The sequence below is a fragment of the Molossus molossus genome, unplaced genomic scaffold (assembly GCF_014108415.1).
Source record: "Molossus molossus isolate mMolMol1 unplaced genomic scaffold, mMolMol1.p scaffold_m16_p_3, whole genome shotgun sequence".
Lineage (NCBI taxonomy): Eukaryota > Metazoa > Chordata > Mammalia > Chiroptera > Molossidae > Molossus > Molossus molossus.
This window is the reverse complement of record NW_023425366.1, coordinates 34,897,436-34,912,026: the sequence shown is the minus strand read 5'-3', so window position 1 is coordinate 34,912,026 and position 14,591 is coordinate 34,897,436. Positions and strand designations below refer to the sequence as shown.

At 40.6% G+C, this 14,591-nt stretch overlaps 1 protein-coding gene across 1 annotated transcript in view; it reads left to right on the top strand.

Moving 5' to 3' along the window:
* Positions 1-14,591, top strand: part of ADAMTS16 (ADAM metallopeptidase with thrombospondin type 1 motif 16) — a 157,190-nt gene that overhangs the window by 54,479 nt on the left and 88,120 nt on the right. Inside the window, exons 3-7 of the mRNA XM_036279668.1 lie at positions 3,792-4,074; positions 7,540-7,739; positions 9,227-9,310; positions 11,479-11,638; positions 13,114-13,219. Coding sequence (XP_036135561.1) covers positions 3,792-4,074; positions 7,540-7,739; positions 9,227-9,310; positions 11,479-11,638; positions 13,114-13,219 — 833 coding nt within the window. The remainder of the gene's footprint in view (positions 1-3,791; positions 4,075-7,539; positions 7,740-9,226; positions 9,311-11,478; positions 11,639-13,113; positions 13,220-14,591) is intronic.

Sequence of the window (14,591 nt, the reverse complement as noted above, 5' to 3'; positions counted from 1 at the left end):
ACCTGAAGACATTTTTGCATTCATCTTCAGATATAATGGGAGGGAGAGAGAGAGGAAGAGAGAGAAACTCGATGTGAGAGAGACATATTGAATGGTTGCCACCCACACAACCCGAACTGGGGCTGAGGACAAACTGCAACCGAGGTATGTCCCTTAGCGGGAACCAAACCTGGGACTCTCTGGTCCACAGGCCGATGCTCTAAACACTGAGCCAAACCATCCTGGGCAAGCTGATGGTCTTCTAAAGGATGATTTGAAAAGCAAAGATTGTTTGTATATCAGAAAAGTTCGGTTTTTTTTTAAACCAAAATGTAAATTTTTATTTATTTTTTCTTAGTTTAATATTTAAACTAGTTACCTTCAGTAGAGTGCAAAACCTCTTTGGGTTGTGCTATTATACCAGGTTGAATATATCCATGTTGGCTGTGCTACTCCTGAGTTAGTTTAAATGCAAAAAGGATCAAACCCCACTGGCTTTGGCTATTATTTAATTTCATACATTGCTATTTCTTGATAGAACTGTAAACTTTAAAGTATTATTGTGCCCTAGTTTAGTTGGTAGAGTTCCAGGAGGCAAGAAAGGCTCCCAAGTCACTCATGTGGAATATGGCATGAGAGGCTGCGTCCTTGTGTGATCCAGAGCATAAATTCCAAGGATTTCACTTCCCACTGTGAGGTGGCAGTTAGACCCCAGGAGGTCTACCCCCCACAGTGCTGATAGCTTCATGGATAATTTACCAAGGTTTACCTTTTCCCCACCAGCAGGAACACTAGGGCCAGTGCTTAATCTCTGAATGCATGTTAAACCTGGTCTCCCCTTCATTTATATCTCTCATCCCTAACCCTACTGGCCCTCAGAGTTGTATTTGGCCCTTTCCCAAGATTTAAGAGGTGCCTTTCTATCCTGCCATCCCAGATTGTATAAATATTCAGATTTACAAAGGACAGCCCAACCCAACATGGAACTTTGTCTGGTGGCGAGGATGCACTATATGTCCTCCACAAATGAGAGTCAGCTTGGTGTTCTTCAATCAGAGATACACTGAGACAGGCACCTGTGCACCAGCATCTGTGAGCACTTAGTAAGTGTCTCAGCACACTAAATGATCAAAGTAACCTTGGAGAAAATCAGCACAATTGGAATTCTGGGAGTTCAGTATTGGAGAGTTTATAAATGGTACCTAACAGTTCTTCAGGAGTAATTAATTGTATTCTGAATGTATGGCCATATTTGGTTACATTTGTAAAGATTTAAAAAATGATTTTATTGATTTTAGAGAGAGAGGAAGGGAGAGAGAGAAATGGAAACATCGATGTGAGAGAGAAACATCAATAGGTTGCCTCTTGATGCCCCCTACTGAGGATCAAGCCCACAGCCCAGCCATGTGCTCTGACCTGGATTTGAACCAGAACACCTCAGTTCATGGGAGAACACTCAAACCACTGAGCCTCATGGGCTGGGCCCATTTGTAAGGATTTTAAAAATTCATCTGTAGTTCCATGATCCAGCAATGCCGTTGACATTTTTTAAAGTAACGGTGCATACAAATTTTTAAAACTTGAATAGTATAGAAAGATATAAAAAGGAAAGTGGAATCCCCTTCCTAATCAACTTTCTCTTCCTGAGATAACCGCCATCAACAAATTCTCATCAGTTCTTCCAGAAAAAGTCCCTAAGTGTAGACACATGCTTTTCAAAATGAACACAACTGGGATCAACTATCTACTTGAGCATATACTTTTTAAAATTTTAATACTTTTTGGAAGCCCTGTAAACCTAAAATTTGTAAGTTCTGAATTTACCCTGATTCTGTTCAAATCCCTACACTGTATTTCTTAGCCAGGTGACCATGAACATGTTAATCACACTACCTGTGCATTTTCTCATGCACAAGAGGAGGATAATAATGCCTCCAACACCACAGAATGGCTGTGAATAATAAGTAAGATATCATATAGAATATATTCTAGTCTCAGGAACTCAAGAAAAAATGTTTCCTTGTGATTATCATAAGTACATAATTCCTCATCTTAATGGTATGTATTCTACAAATACATAAATACACTTCAAAAGTACTCTGAATTAATTGGTAAACGTTTAAATTATTTCTTGTTTTTACTATTTTTATTTTGTTTGTACTTTTTTGCTATTAGACATAGTGCTGCAATATACATTTATAGAATTATCAAAATTGGAGAAGTATTAAAAGAAGTATTTGGCAAAATTTTTAAAAGTTAAATTCTTAGAATTGAGCTGTATATTTTCAGTGTTGACAACTGTGGACCTCCTCAGTCTGGTCCCATTCTGTACTTTCCCAGAGTGTCACATGGCCTGTTTGTTCCCACGTTCTTCAAGTGTTATTATCAAGCTTTAAAAGTATTTGTCACTCTAAAAGTTACCATCTCAATTTTGTCTTCTTTAAGACATTTTTAGTGTTGTTTATGCTACTTCAGTTTTGTGTGATGCTGTATAGACATTTCTAATGTTTTTATAATGTGGGTTCTTTCCCTATTTCTTTAATATGTTGCTTAGAACGATCTTCCTGATTCCCTAAGAAATTCTTTTATTTTTTTCTTTGGGATTAATCTTGTTACACTTTTATAGAAAGTAATCACAGGTTTAATTCAGGTTTAAAGAGTTTTGCAAATTACTCTGTTAGGATTGTAATTTTTATTTTTTATTTGGGAACCCCTCTGTTACCAGTGGGAAGAGGTCCTCATCCCCACCTGTTGCTAGTGGGAGTGGAGTTCTTGCAATATCCTGAGAAAAAGAATTTTCTGAGACTCACATGGGAGAATGAGTGATTTTTATTTCTGTGGAATTACATCCCTGAGTTTCCAAGGTCCCATTTCCCCTTGTCCTGCCAAGGAAGGAGTCCCATTTTGCCTTTAGTGGGACTAAAATCAGAGCCAGTGTTCAGAGTTTCCATTCCATATTGGAGCAATCCAATACAGCATCAGGCTCACTTAGTTTGTGTTCCCCACTCTGTCCATCAGTCCATTGCATGTGGGGTCTGCAGGGCTACATGGATATGGAAGAAACACAGGCGAATGCAAGGAAGCCAAGCTACCCGAGAGCCAAGAGCAACAAGAGAGAGCCAAGAGAGAGAATTCCTTTGTTTAGGGGATTATATATTCCCAAATTTTTGCACACTTGCAGTGGCCATGCCCATAATGATCAATGATGTCTGTTCCCAGGTGTGACTGACAAGCACCTTCCCTAGTCACCATAACTTCACCACACATGTGTGTCTATATCCCCTTTCTTGGACCCCTTCCCCAGTAATCTACAGGGACTGGCCAGAGGTTCCCTGGGGAGTGTGAAATTGCAGCTTCCTGGTGAAGCTGCCCAAATGACATGCCTGTGTCTGGCCTTACCTTTGCTCCTTTCCTATTATTAACAACTTGCTAATTACAATGGTGTCACACACACACACTCTCACACTGACATTTAAGTTTGTATATATGTGTGTTCTCCTCTATTATTTGGTTAAAAGTAAGTGACATTAGTATGCTTGCTCTCTCTCTCTCTTGCTGGAGTCAAGTCATGAAACATCTCCACACACACATTTCTGAAAGGGTACTAATAGAAAGAACACAGAAACGTGCCTTTTCCATTTGTAAATCTCCATCCAGGTGTGTGCACCCTTGAATGTGTGTTCTCAAGGAGGGACTAGAATGTGGGAGCAGCATGCTTGTAAACAAAGGATAAAAAGGAGTGCTTGGAGAGATGGGTGTGTCTCCCACTGGAAGTATAATTATGTTTTCTTTCTTTCTCCCTATTTTTCCAGTCAGGCATGATAAGAACACAAGAAGCAGATTACTTCTTAAAGCCACTTCCTTCACACCTAGCAGGGAGGCTCAATGACTCTGCCGGGGGTGGGCCTCCCTCCCACATACTGTATAAGAGATCCACAGAGCCACCGGCTCAGAGGGGGCGCCAGGTAATGATGGTCCAGAGGCAGCAGGAGCTGGAAAATCACCACCTCTTCTACCATGAACATCAAAACCTGCACAGTGGCTCTAACCTCAAGCACCCACAAAAGCAGCATTTCTGTGGAAGACGCAAGAAATGTATGTAAGGGCGATTCTCTTCATGTATTTAATGATTTTAACACTTAGATAAACCAGTGGGCTTTTAATCTTCATCAAAGTATGTCTGTTCCCAAGATGACATTTATTAACTGCCCTTACTAAACTTAACATGGTGAGTCCAAAAAGAGCCCATTATCTGCATGTTCAGTAGAAGAGCTCTCTCCATGGTAGATGGAGAGATAATGGTAGATGTTTTCTTTTTTTTTAAAGAGCTGTTCCCTGGATAGATTAAATGACACACTGCTGAGGAAATACAGAACCCACCAGACATCTTCAAAAGAACCCTGGCATGTCTACTGAGTAATTCTATATTTTTGAGGTCTAAATTTATTAAAGCCCACATAGTTTTCCTGCTGAGGTCATGTATCTGTATACATATTATGTACTTGATCTACCACATCAAAAGACAGACTGTGCAGGACATGATTTACCTACAATTTATCACTAAGCTTTATCAAAGTCTTTTGTCATGAGCATTTAGTAGGTGACATATTGTGTATAATTTATGTAGGAACCTCTCACGAATTCAAGAATAGAAGTTCACTGTTTTCTGGAACTTCTCTCATGCCCTGCAGCTCCCCCTCCAGCATTACTTCACTGAGCCCTCTTTCCATGAGCCTACCTTCCCCCATCCCCACTTCTCTGCTGCTTGGTGTCCTGTGCTGCTATATCCAGCACCCTAAAATAGAGGTGGGCCTGCACAGGAGCTCCAGGAATATTGTGCAGTGGAGTGAACGACCCATAACCAGTTGGAACCTACAATGAAAGAATAAGTACCGTAACACCTGTGCGTCATCTGAACTCATATTCTCCAATAAATAAGTCTTAAGCTACAGTCAGATAGACTTGAAACTCAAATTCAGCATCAGGCTAGCTGGACTTGAAACACTCAAACCCAAATTGCTCTAGTCAGTGGGCTCAGTTCTGTCTTACCAGAGGCAGTCTGAAGAACAGAGTTGAGAACAAAGACAAGTGAACAGGAGTCTGAGAAAGTCAGGGAAGAGAGAGGTTCACTGGGTAATGCAACAGGGTATCCTTACCAGCAGCAACTGCCTAGGGTGGGGAGAGGAGGATGGGGCTAGGGAGTCGGGGCAAAAGCAGGATCTAAGGCATTGACAAGGTCAGAGCAAGGATACATGTTGGCAGGGCTCCTGGTGTGGGTGTGGTCAGTGCAAGGCAAATTTCATGTAGCAGGGAAGAAAAGTTGGCCTGGGAAGGAGAGATGAGGAAGGTTGTCTTCACCTCTTTGACAAGCCATACCAGGGTCTGAAGCCAATGTTATCATAGACCCTGAGGAAACCCAACAGTGCTGATCATTCTTGTCTAGAGGTGATCAGAATCATTCAGGCCAGTAGCAGCTAAGGCACAACTGTGCATGTAGGACAATCAAATTAATCTTTTGGTGTGACTATGTGTGTATATGTGTGCACTTCTGTGTGTGTGTGTGTGCGTGTGTGTGTGTGTGAGCATGTTGCCTTGACAGGTATTTTAGAATCTCAATAGTGGGGGTTGGCAGTCATTTGAAAAATACTGTAACATGTACAATAAGTTTTGTAATTGGAACATGGAAAAAAAAAAGTAGCTCTTGTTTTCATAATAAAGCTAGAAAAGAAAGGGGCCAGAAACGACATCTTGCCAGTGGGAGACATTAGGGATTGTTATGGTGCAGTCTAGTTTGCCAACTATTTCTGTTCCTTCCTGCTGGGCACATGCAGCTCTGCACTGGGGCCCCTGCATGGTTGGGGGCTGTGTGACCAACAGAACTGACACACATTGCCTCCAGGCTGATGCATTCAATTCTGAGGACCCCTGTTACCTGTGCATAGATTTTTCCATGTTCTCTATAGGCTTCAGACTTCCCTGGAGGAGTCCTGGTCTTCTGGTTCAGTGGGGTTCACATTTGAAAGAGTCATCCCTATTAGAGTCTCTGATTCAGGAAATGAGAGCTTTTTGTATGTGTTTAGGCACTATCTGTGGAAAATAGCAAACAAAGGCAGAATGATTTGCTTAAAATCAACCATGACCCTGAACCTCAGGCACATGAAGCAGCTTGCTGCATCTGGCTGCAGGCACCACTGATGGTTTTGAGGTGGGACTCAGTGCTTTGAGGAAAATGCTGCAATTTCCATACTGAAGAGCAAGTGATTTGCTCTGAGGGGTTTATCAGCGCCCTGGCCAGTAAGATTACCCTCCACCCCACTTTCCTGGTGCATCCCATTCCCATTACCAGGGATTATAAACTGCTGTGTTCCTAGGTTTATCAGCTTTCCTCCTGCATACATTTTTCCACCAGTGAAAATTAAGACCATAGGATCTGGGACCACACTACCATATCTACAGCCCATTTCCAACACTTTCTGAGGAGGGACAATGAGCAAGTGAAATTTGTCCCCTGTGCCTCAGCTTCTTTATCCTTCTGGGACTGCTATAGAGACTGAAGAGTTACACATAGCCAGCTCTTCTGGTGGAGTGCTCTGTAAATTGTATCAGTGTTCATAATGAATGGTGAATGCTCACTAAACATTAGCTGGTATAGCTATTATCCTCCAAAAGGTTTATTTAGGTTTGGAAGTATTGTAGCAGAGGGATAAATGGAAGTATTTCAGCAAAGAGTGATAATTTGATATGGGTACCAGTCAAACAAACTAACATTTTCTAGCACTGTGGTTTATAAATAGAGTTGGAATAGTTTTGAGGTGATAAATATGGGAGTATTTTGAAACCTACTTTCCCATGAAACAATTCTAACCACGTTTTCTAAGGCATCCACTCTACTGAATTGTTTTTAACCTAGTTAACTTACTGAGGATAAATGCCAAAACTATTTTTAAGTGGCTTGCTTCAAGAGGGCAGAGCATAATTTTGTCTTCTAATTAAGTTAGGTAAACATTTATGGTGCTTTCTAGGAAAGTCAACTCTGCAGTGAGGTTGACCTGTCTCAAGTAGTTAAGAACCTGTTTGAAACACTACAGACAAACCAGTCATGTGCGCAGACACAGGGCTCAACTGTAAAAACTGTCAGGTCATTAAGCCTTCAAATAAGAAAACAGTGCAAGATGGCACTCTTTCTCATAATTGTTAGTTTTATCACTTTGTCAATAACTCTTTTGCACAGCCTGTTCCATAAATTCTTATGCTAATAGTCTTTGAGTTGTGCTTCTAGATGCTGGTACCATGGAGCAAAAATGACCCTCTCTTATTTTAAATCGAGACAAAATTGTACAAAGGTCAATAAAACAATGCTTTTCATGACATCTAGACTCTGTTAACTTTATTTGAATTGAGTTTCCACTTTAACACAAGCTTTGATCACAGAGTTTTAAGGGTTATATTGTCCCTATCATGAATATTCACTTTTTAAAATTCAGTTTCTATATAACAAGTTCCACCACTCGTTTTGTGTGCTGAATTTGCTTTAATTCACTCTCTGTACATCCCTCGTAGACATGCCCAAGCCTCCCAGGGAAGACCTTTTCATCTTGCCTGACGAGTATAAGTCTTGCTCACGGCACAAGCGTTCTCTTCTGAAGTCCTATAGGAATAAAGAACTGAATGTGGAAACATTGGTAGTGGTTGACAAAAAGATGATGCAAAACCATGGCCATGAAAATATCACCACCTACGTACTGACAATACTCAACATGGTAAGAATGTCCATCATGCTGAAGCTGTGTGTAGTTACACCCAATGGTGTGTGTGTGTGTGTGTGTGTGTGTGCTTCACATTCTGCTTTTTACTTATAGATTTTTCTCATACATAGAAATATTCTATCTGTGGTAACTCCTTCAGTTTTACTAAGCTCTGATCAAAAGAGCCATTGTTTAGAACTTCAGAGAATAAATGAAGGAGGGTGAATGATTTGGTCCTTTCTGTAAGCCAGTCATCTGTTTTGATGTGCTGATGTCTTCAGTCATCAGAAATCTAAGAGTATGCTAAGACATTTTGGTGCAATAAATCTGTTTATCAGCACTATGTGTGTGGGTTTTAGATGGTTATATAAAAATACTCATTTTAGGAGTGTTAATGTCCAAATATTGAGTATAGATTATTTTTATCTAGAGAAAGAAAAAAGGGTACAACTTATTTAGAATGTCATCTCAGGTAAAGTGTGTATGTCCCCAGATTGGCAGCTGTAGTAATTATGGAAGGCCTGGCAGCTGGAATAATTATGGAAGAGTGGTAAGAGGTATCTAGGCTCATTTCACCTAAGAGACATCTAGAGAACAGAAGACAAAATCTTGGGTCACCAAAATGTGTTTTTAAAAAAAGTTATGATAACAATATTTTAAAAATCTGTTATGTTCTACCTTAATAAACAGAGAACCCACAAATATGTTTTATATTTCATGATGCCACATGGCTATTATTGCTAGTGTCATTTTTGGTAGGTTGCCCCATGTGGTTTATGACCTCCCAGGGAACTGAGGGAGACAGTGACATGAGGCACCCATCACTGCACATCCCCAGGACAGAGGACAGCAGGGCCAGATGCTCTGATTTGTGCAAATGCCGTCTCTGTTCTGTAGAGCTTTCTAATGTTTCTACACCTCAAGTGCAGAGCAGTAACAGGTACCTCAGTGCCAAGTCACCCCCCTGCTGTATTCCACACTGTTGACAGTCATTACTCATCATCCCAAATGCCACTCCAATATTCACTTCTACAACTGTGATCATCATCTCAAATGTTTGTTTCTTTCTTGGATCATTTTTTGACATTTCCTTCTCTTTATCATGTCCAGTTGGTCTTTTCCCAGCATTTATTTTATGCTTCTGGAATCCCTTGCCAGAAGAGCATGGGGAATACTTACCTATGCAGTTATCACTATGAGTAAAAAAGTTCTCTGTTCAGTTCACCTGAGGACACTTAGCAATTCAGAGACCTTGTAATGCCTAACTGGTGTTTGAGAAGTGGAACCTCCCTCCCCAAACTTCAGTTTTTCACTCCCAGGAATCAACAACAGAGGTTCAACGATTAGTCTTTTGGTTGATAGATATTCCTATACTTGTCTGTCTAGCAGTATAAGAAACATAACATTGCTACATTACTAAGACACATGGGATTGGCAGACTGAGAACTGCAGGAAAATGGTGTCACGTATGGAGACTGACACAGACTGCTTGTCTTTTTCAGGTATCTGCTTTATTCAAAGATGGAACAATAGGAGGAAACATCAACATTGCAATCGTAGGTCTGATTCTTCTAGAAGAAGAACAGGTAGACTGTCTTTGAAACCAACAACTTCTTTCCCAGAAAAATAAATGCAAAATAATGCTCTGTTTTCTTTAATATGGATTCTTTACTTCCCTTTCCCTTGGGGACAAAAAGTTTTAATATTTTGCATCTTAGACAATGATTTGCTTGTCGATTCCTTTAATGATTATTTGATTTTTTTTTTTTTTTGGTATTTTTGTGCAGAGGTAGTAAGAAGTACTCATGTAATTGCCATATGAGAAAATGGAATAGAGAAGCTGCCTTTAATATGTGGGTGGGAAATACACTGGGAAGCCAAAGTGTAAAATATGTCGTCAGCCACTGTGAGCTTGCAGGATGCCAGGTGGAACTGAGCCTCTGAGTCTTTTGCTAGAAGACTAAAATGTCCCATAGCACAGAAGTGAAATTTTACTGTGTGGTACTGCATTGCTTTGCTCTGTTGTCTCCCAACTCCTAAGACTGATCCCACTAACCCTCACCACCTTTAATCCCAGGATTTTATACTCATAGAGATTCTGCAATGGTGAGCACATTTATCTCATTGCATACAAAAACCCAAACTATGCTGGATCTTGGTAGCATTTGGTAAAAACATCTCCTTTGTCTCTATTCCAGAGTTCCTGTCTAAATGCCCAAACATACACTTCAGTTCACAAAGAGGTTGTATATGAACATGTTGTGGCATAAATAACAGGGGGCATCTCAGCCATCAAGGACTCTTGCTTCTATTTTGGCCCAAGCTGATCATGACTGGGCATGGGAGAGTGAGCCTGGGACCCAGGTCAGGCACCCTGCATCCAGTCCCACCTTTGGCTGATGTCTTGGCAGAATCTCCTGTTAGCCATAGTTTTCTTATTTATAAAACAAAGGATTTTTAGATGAAATCTAAGATCATAAGATCTAAGATGCCTACAGGCTTTAATATTTGGGGCTCTGCTCTTCTCCTGGGCAGGGTGGGGGTGGCAAGGACAGGCCTATTTCTAGCCTGAATAGTCAGGAAGATATAACCTCATTGTCTTTTGTGTGAGTGTGTGTCTGGGGAGGGGGTGCTGAGCCAGCAGGGTTTCTCAGGTGACAGGTTAATTATTCCTTGTATTAAATCGTTTTCACCTTGGAATTCCTCCAAGCTGTAAAGAATAGACGAGGTTATCTTTTGATCGTACACCTGTGTTAACTTTAATTAATGCAGTGTTCCTGGAAATCACCAGCTGAAGAATGGAATGCATGTCCTAGTTTTGATGTACAACATCTAGCTCAGGTGTATTTGACTTTCTGGAAAGACAGAAACTTGTAAGGAGAAAACATATTGTGTGACCGAAGGACAAAAATTCCAACACAACACTCTAGTCATAAAAGCCTTAAACAAGTTGTCCTAAAATTGAGATATTTAATCTGATTTTCTCTGATCATCGTAGGAAAACATAGCATTCCTGTAAATAAGGCTCTAACAACTCATTGCAACCTACTCTGCTGGATGTTCCTGCCACCCCCAAATTCACTTCCCAAGAGTTCACGCGTTCTTCATTTCTCTGTTGCCTTATTAGAACTTGGTGTATGTGAATAAGGTCAAATGTTTTCTATATATAGTTTCCTTCTGGTTCCAGTCTATTTTCCAGAAATAAAGCTTTCCCAGTTGATCTGCTTCTTCTCATAAGCATGTTGCCTCTGTAGTGACTTAATTTAAGACTGCAATAATAAATATTAAAAGGGTCATAAGTAGGAAATCCCACTTGCTCTACTTGGTAATGAAGTAAACATTCAGTGACTGGGTGTGCTTTGTGTGTGTGTGTTTAGTCACATACAAATGATCCTGTTGTCATATTTAATTTTGTAAACTCTTTTACAAATATTTTAAATGCAAATTTTATACACAAAAGTAATCTTTCTTGGGTCACTGAAAATGCATTCGGGGTCAGCTAAATAACATCCCCAACTGTTTGGGCACAGAACTAGAGAAACGACATGTCTACACTAAATCCATACGGTTTTATGTAACACACTCTTTTGTGCTTTAATACATAAAATGGATAAATTAGCATATGTGCCATTGGGATCTGTCTGTTTGAATTCCAAGTCAATGAGGCTTTGCCGTGATGCGAATGCTAGTTAACAATTGCATTGTACCATGTTCTCTCTCTGTTATTGTGGTGGTCTTGGTCTCTCTTGCATAGCCAGGGCTTGTGATAAGCCATCACGCGGACCACACCTTAAGTAGCTTCTGCCAGTGGCAGTCTGGATTGATGGGGAGAGATGGAACTCGCCATGACCACGCCATCTTACTTACTGGTCTGGACATATGCTCCTGGAAGAATGAGCCCTGTGATACTTTGGGTAAGATCATTCAGCAGAGTTTTGAGGACCATGTATGTGCTTTGTGCCTTCTGTGGCCTTGCATAGTGAGTATCTTTGCCCTCATTTCAAATTTATAAGCAGTAGCCACTGCTGAGAGCAATTTTAAAGAAGAAACTTGTATCCCTGAATGAACTTTGGCCATAAAAGTATGTATTTACTCATAAAAAGTGATTACTTCACAAGGGAATATCTCTCACAGATTCAAGAGTTGCTGTTTCTTCGAACTTAAGAAATAATTTCTTTCATGCCTTCTTCCTGAGAGAAAAGGGTCAATAGAGTCAAAGATGTCTCATTATATGACAGAAATGGCACATTTATGAATATTATAGAGATATCACAACTATATCATATATATTCCTGATCAATCTCATAGCAATTCTTGATATGTTCATAGGGCCGAGTAGATCTTAGAAGCAGCACTTTGATATGTCTTCCCCCCAAATAATTAGTATAAAACATAGTGTGCTACTGACCAGGAGTCTCCCTGACATTTTTTCCTAACTCTCCATTTTTCCCTGGGATTTTATAAAGGAAGATCCTTTACTATAAAAACATTTAGATAGGACTCAGTTTAGTATAGATTAATCTGACTGCTTGTCCTTAGGAAGGCCTGCTTATGAGTTGGCTCTTAACTGACCTCTGAGAACTTAGGTTTCCAGAAGGTTCCCACCATTCTACCTGATAAGTGTGGCTCACTGTGCTGAAACTGTTTGTACAAATAATGCAATTTATGTGGAACAAACACCTGCTTTCATCCTAGGAGTCTGGAATTTGGGTCTATGCCAGGCAGAAGGTGCCTATGAAATCAGCCCCCAAAAAAACTCCAGGGCCCTGAGTCTCTAATGAGCTTCCCTGGTGGACAGCAGTCCACACTGTTGTCACAACGTGTTACTGGGGGAATGAATTGTGTCCAGTGTGGCTCCACTGGAAGAGGACTCTGGAAGCTTATGTCTGGTTCCCTGAACCTTATTCTCATGCCCTTGTTCCCTTTGCTAGTTTCTCTCTCTCTCTTGCCATACTGAATCCTACCAGGAGCACAACAAATTCTGAATCTGAGTCTTCCAGGCAAACCTGTGAACCTGTATGGTCCAGGACTCCCTGACACACCCTTCTCTGCAGCACTTTTTTACTCCATTTTTGAGAACCAAATGTTTATAGAAAAAGGCAGGAAGTCTCCTCCATCTGCAGTGTAACCCCTCTTCTGCTGTGTCCAAGTCACAACCTGCGATGTGGACATTTCACAGAGCTCTGAATAGTTTTCCACGCGGAGAGAACAGATCCCCACTCCCACATTGTTAAGAGCCCTCTCTGTTAAGAGACCAAGGTTTTCTCATTTCATATTTCAGCAGATGAAGATAAGAATCAAATTTCCCTAAATGTGTAGGGTAAATAATAACCTCCTTCTTTATTTTGTTGCAATCTACTGTATATACTTTCTGCCTTTATGCCCATAGGATTTGCACCCATAAGTGGAATGTGTAGTAAATATCGCAGCTGTACAATTAACGAAGATACAGGCCTTGGACTGGCTTTCACTATTGCCCACGAGTCTGGACACAAGTAAGTACATAGTCATAGGAGGATGGAACCAGGGTCCTTTCCCTCCTGGTTTGTTGCCATAGAGGTACTGATTCATTAGGTCAAGTCTGTGAGGGAGATTCACATACATCCAAGAGAATGTCATGGACAGGTAGTAAATGTTATCACATAGGCACATCTTTTCTTTTCATTTTAATGCCTTGTCCTGCACATCCAATGCATGTGTTTACACTTTCCTCACCCTGTTCTTCCCTTATATTCCTGCTCACACATGCACATACCATTGCAGATACTTGTATCAGTCCTGTGTCTCTGTCCTGTGGACTAATATTCCATGGTTGGCTCCTGTTGGGGGATTCCAGATGACTGAGAGTAGTAACAAGCCCTCCTATTGTTAACTTGTTACTCTTGAATTTGTGTTCTTATATCGCTTACAGAACTGGGAGAGGTCTTTTTTGATTGGTGTGCTAAGAAGGGTTTGGGGAGTACAAGTACTAAAGGAAATAAGGTCCAGTAGGACATGGCTTGCTTCTCACATTCCCATTTTCCCAGTGTTGCTGGTTTTGAAATGGGGCAGCATCAGGGTGAGCAGTGAGCTTGGCGGCTTAGCACAGATAGAGGCTGGTGCTGGACAAGCAGCTCTCAGCTGGGTGGCTATTTATTCCTGTAGAATAAAAAATTTTCTATCAATTACTAATAGGAACTTATTTCTAGATATGTTTTCTTGGGCTAATAATGCTATAAACTGCCTCACCTTGAGCCACCAACTATTAATTTTCTTTTTAATGGACCCACTTGCTAACTTCCCACAATTGCCCTGATTAATATGAGCACTAACAGTGGTCATGCAGATGTTTACCTGCTACATGCAGCTGTACTTTAAATTTCTCCTAGAAAATGCAAAACCAGGAAGTATAACTTTCTATTTTTTATTTTAATCCCAATTTTACTTGCAAAATCACAAAACTTGAAAAAGGCAGTGTTTTTGTGGTTTGGTCTCCATCCCATGTTTAGAAAATGGGCTGAGGTCACTCGTCCCGACCTGTTCAAAGCACCTGTGCGTGCATGTTTGTGTGTGTGTGTTTGCGTGTGTGTGCCTTTGTGTGTAATGGAGCCCCACGGAGGCCCTGCAGACTCGGGCTGTGTATGAACTGATGACCTGAAAGTGAAGCTGTATATCCTCTTACTGATCCCTTCATCATTACAGGTAATGATTGACTTTTTTCAGTGCCCAGAAAATTGCACCTATACTCCATAAAGCTTTCAGTTACATCATAATTGTATTTTTAATAGACTACTAGAGTTAGAACTTCAAAACCTCTCATTATTTTAACGACATGGGGCTCTTGCTGTCCTCTGAACCATTCCTGAATTTAATTAAGCAGTGAAGGTA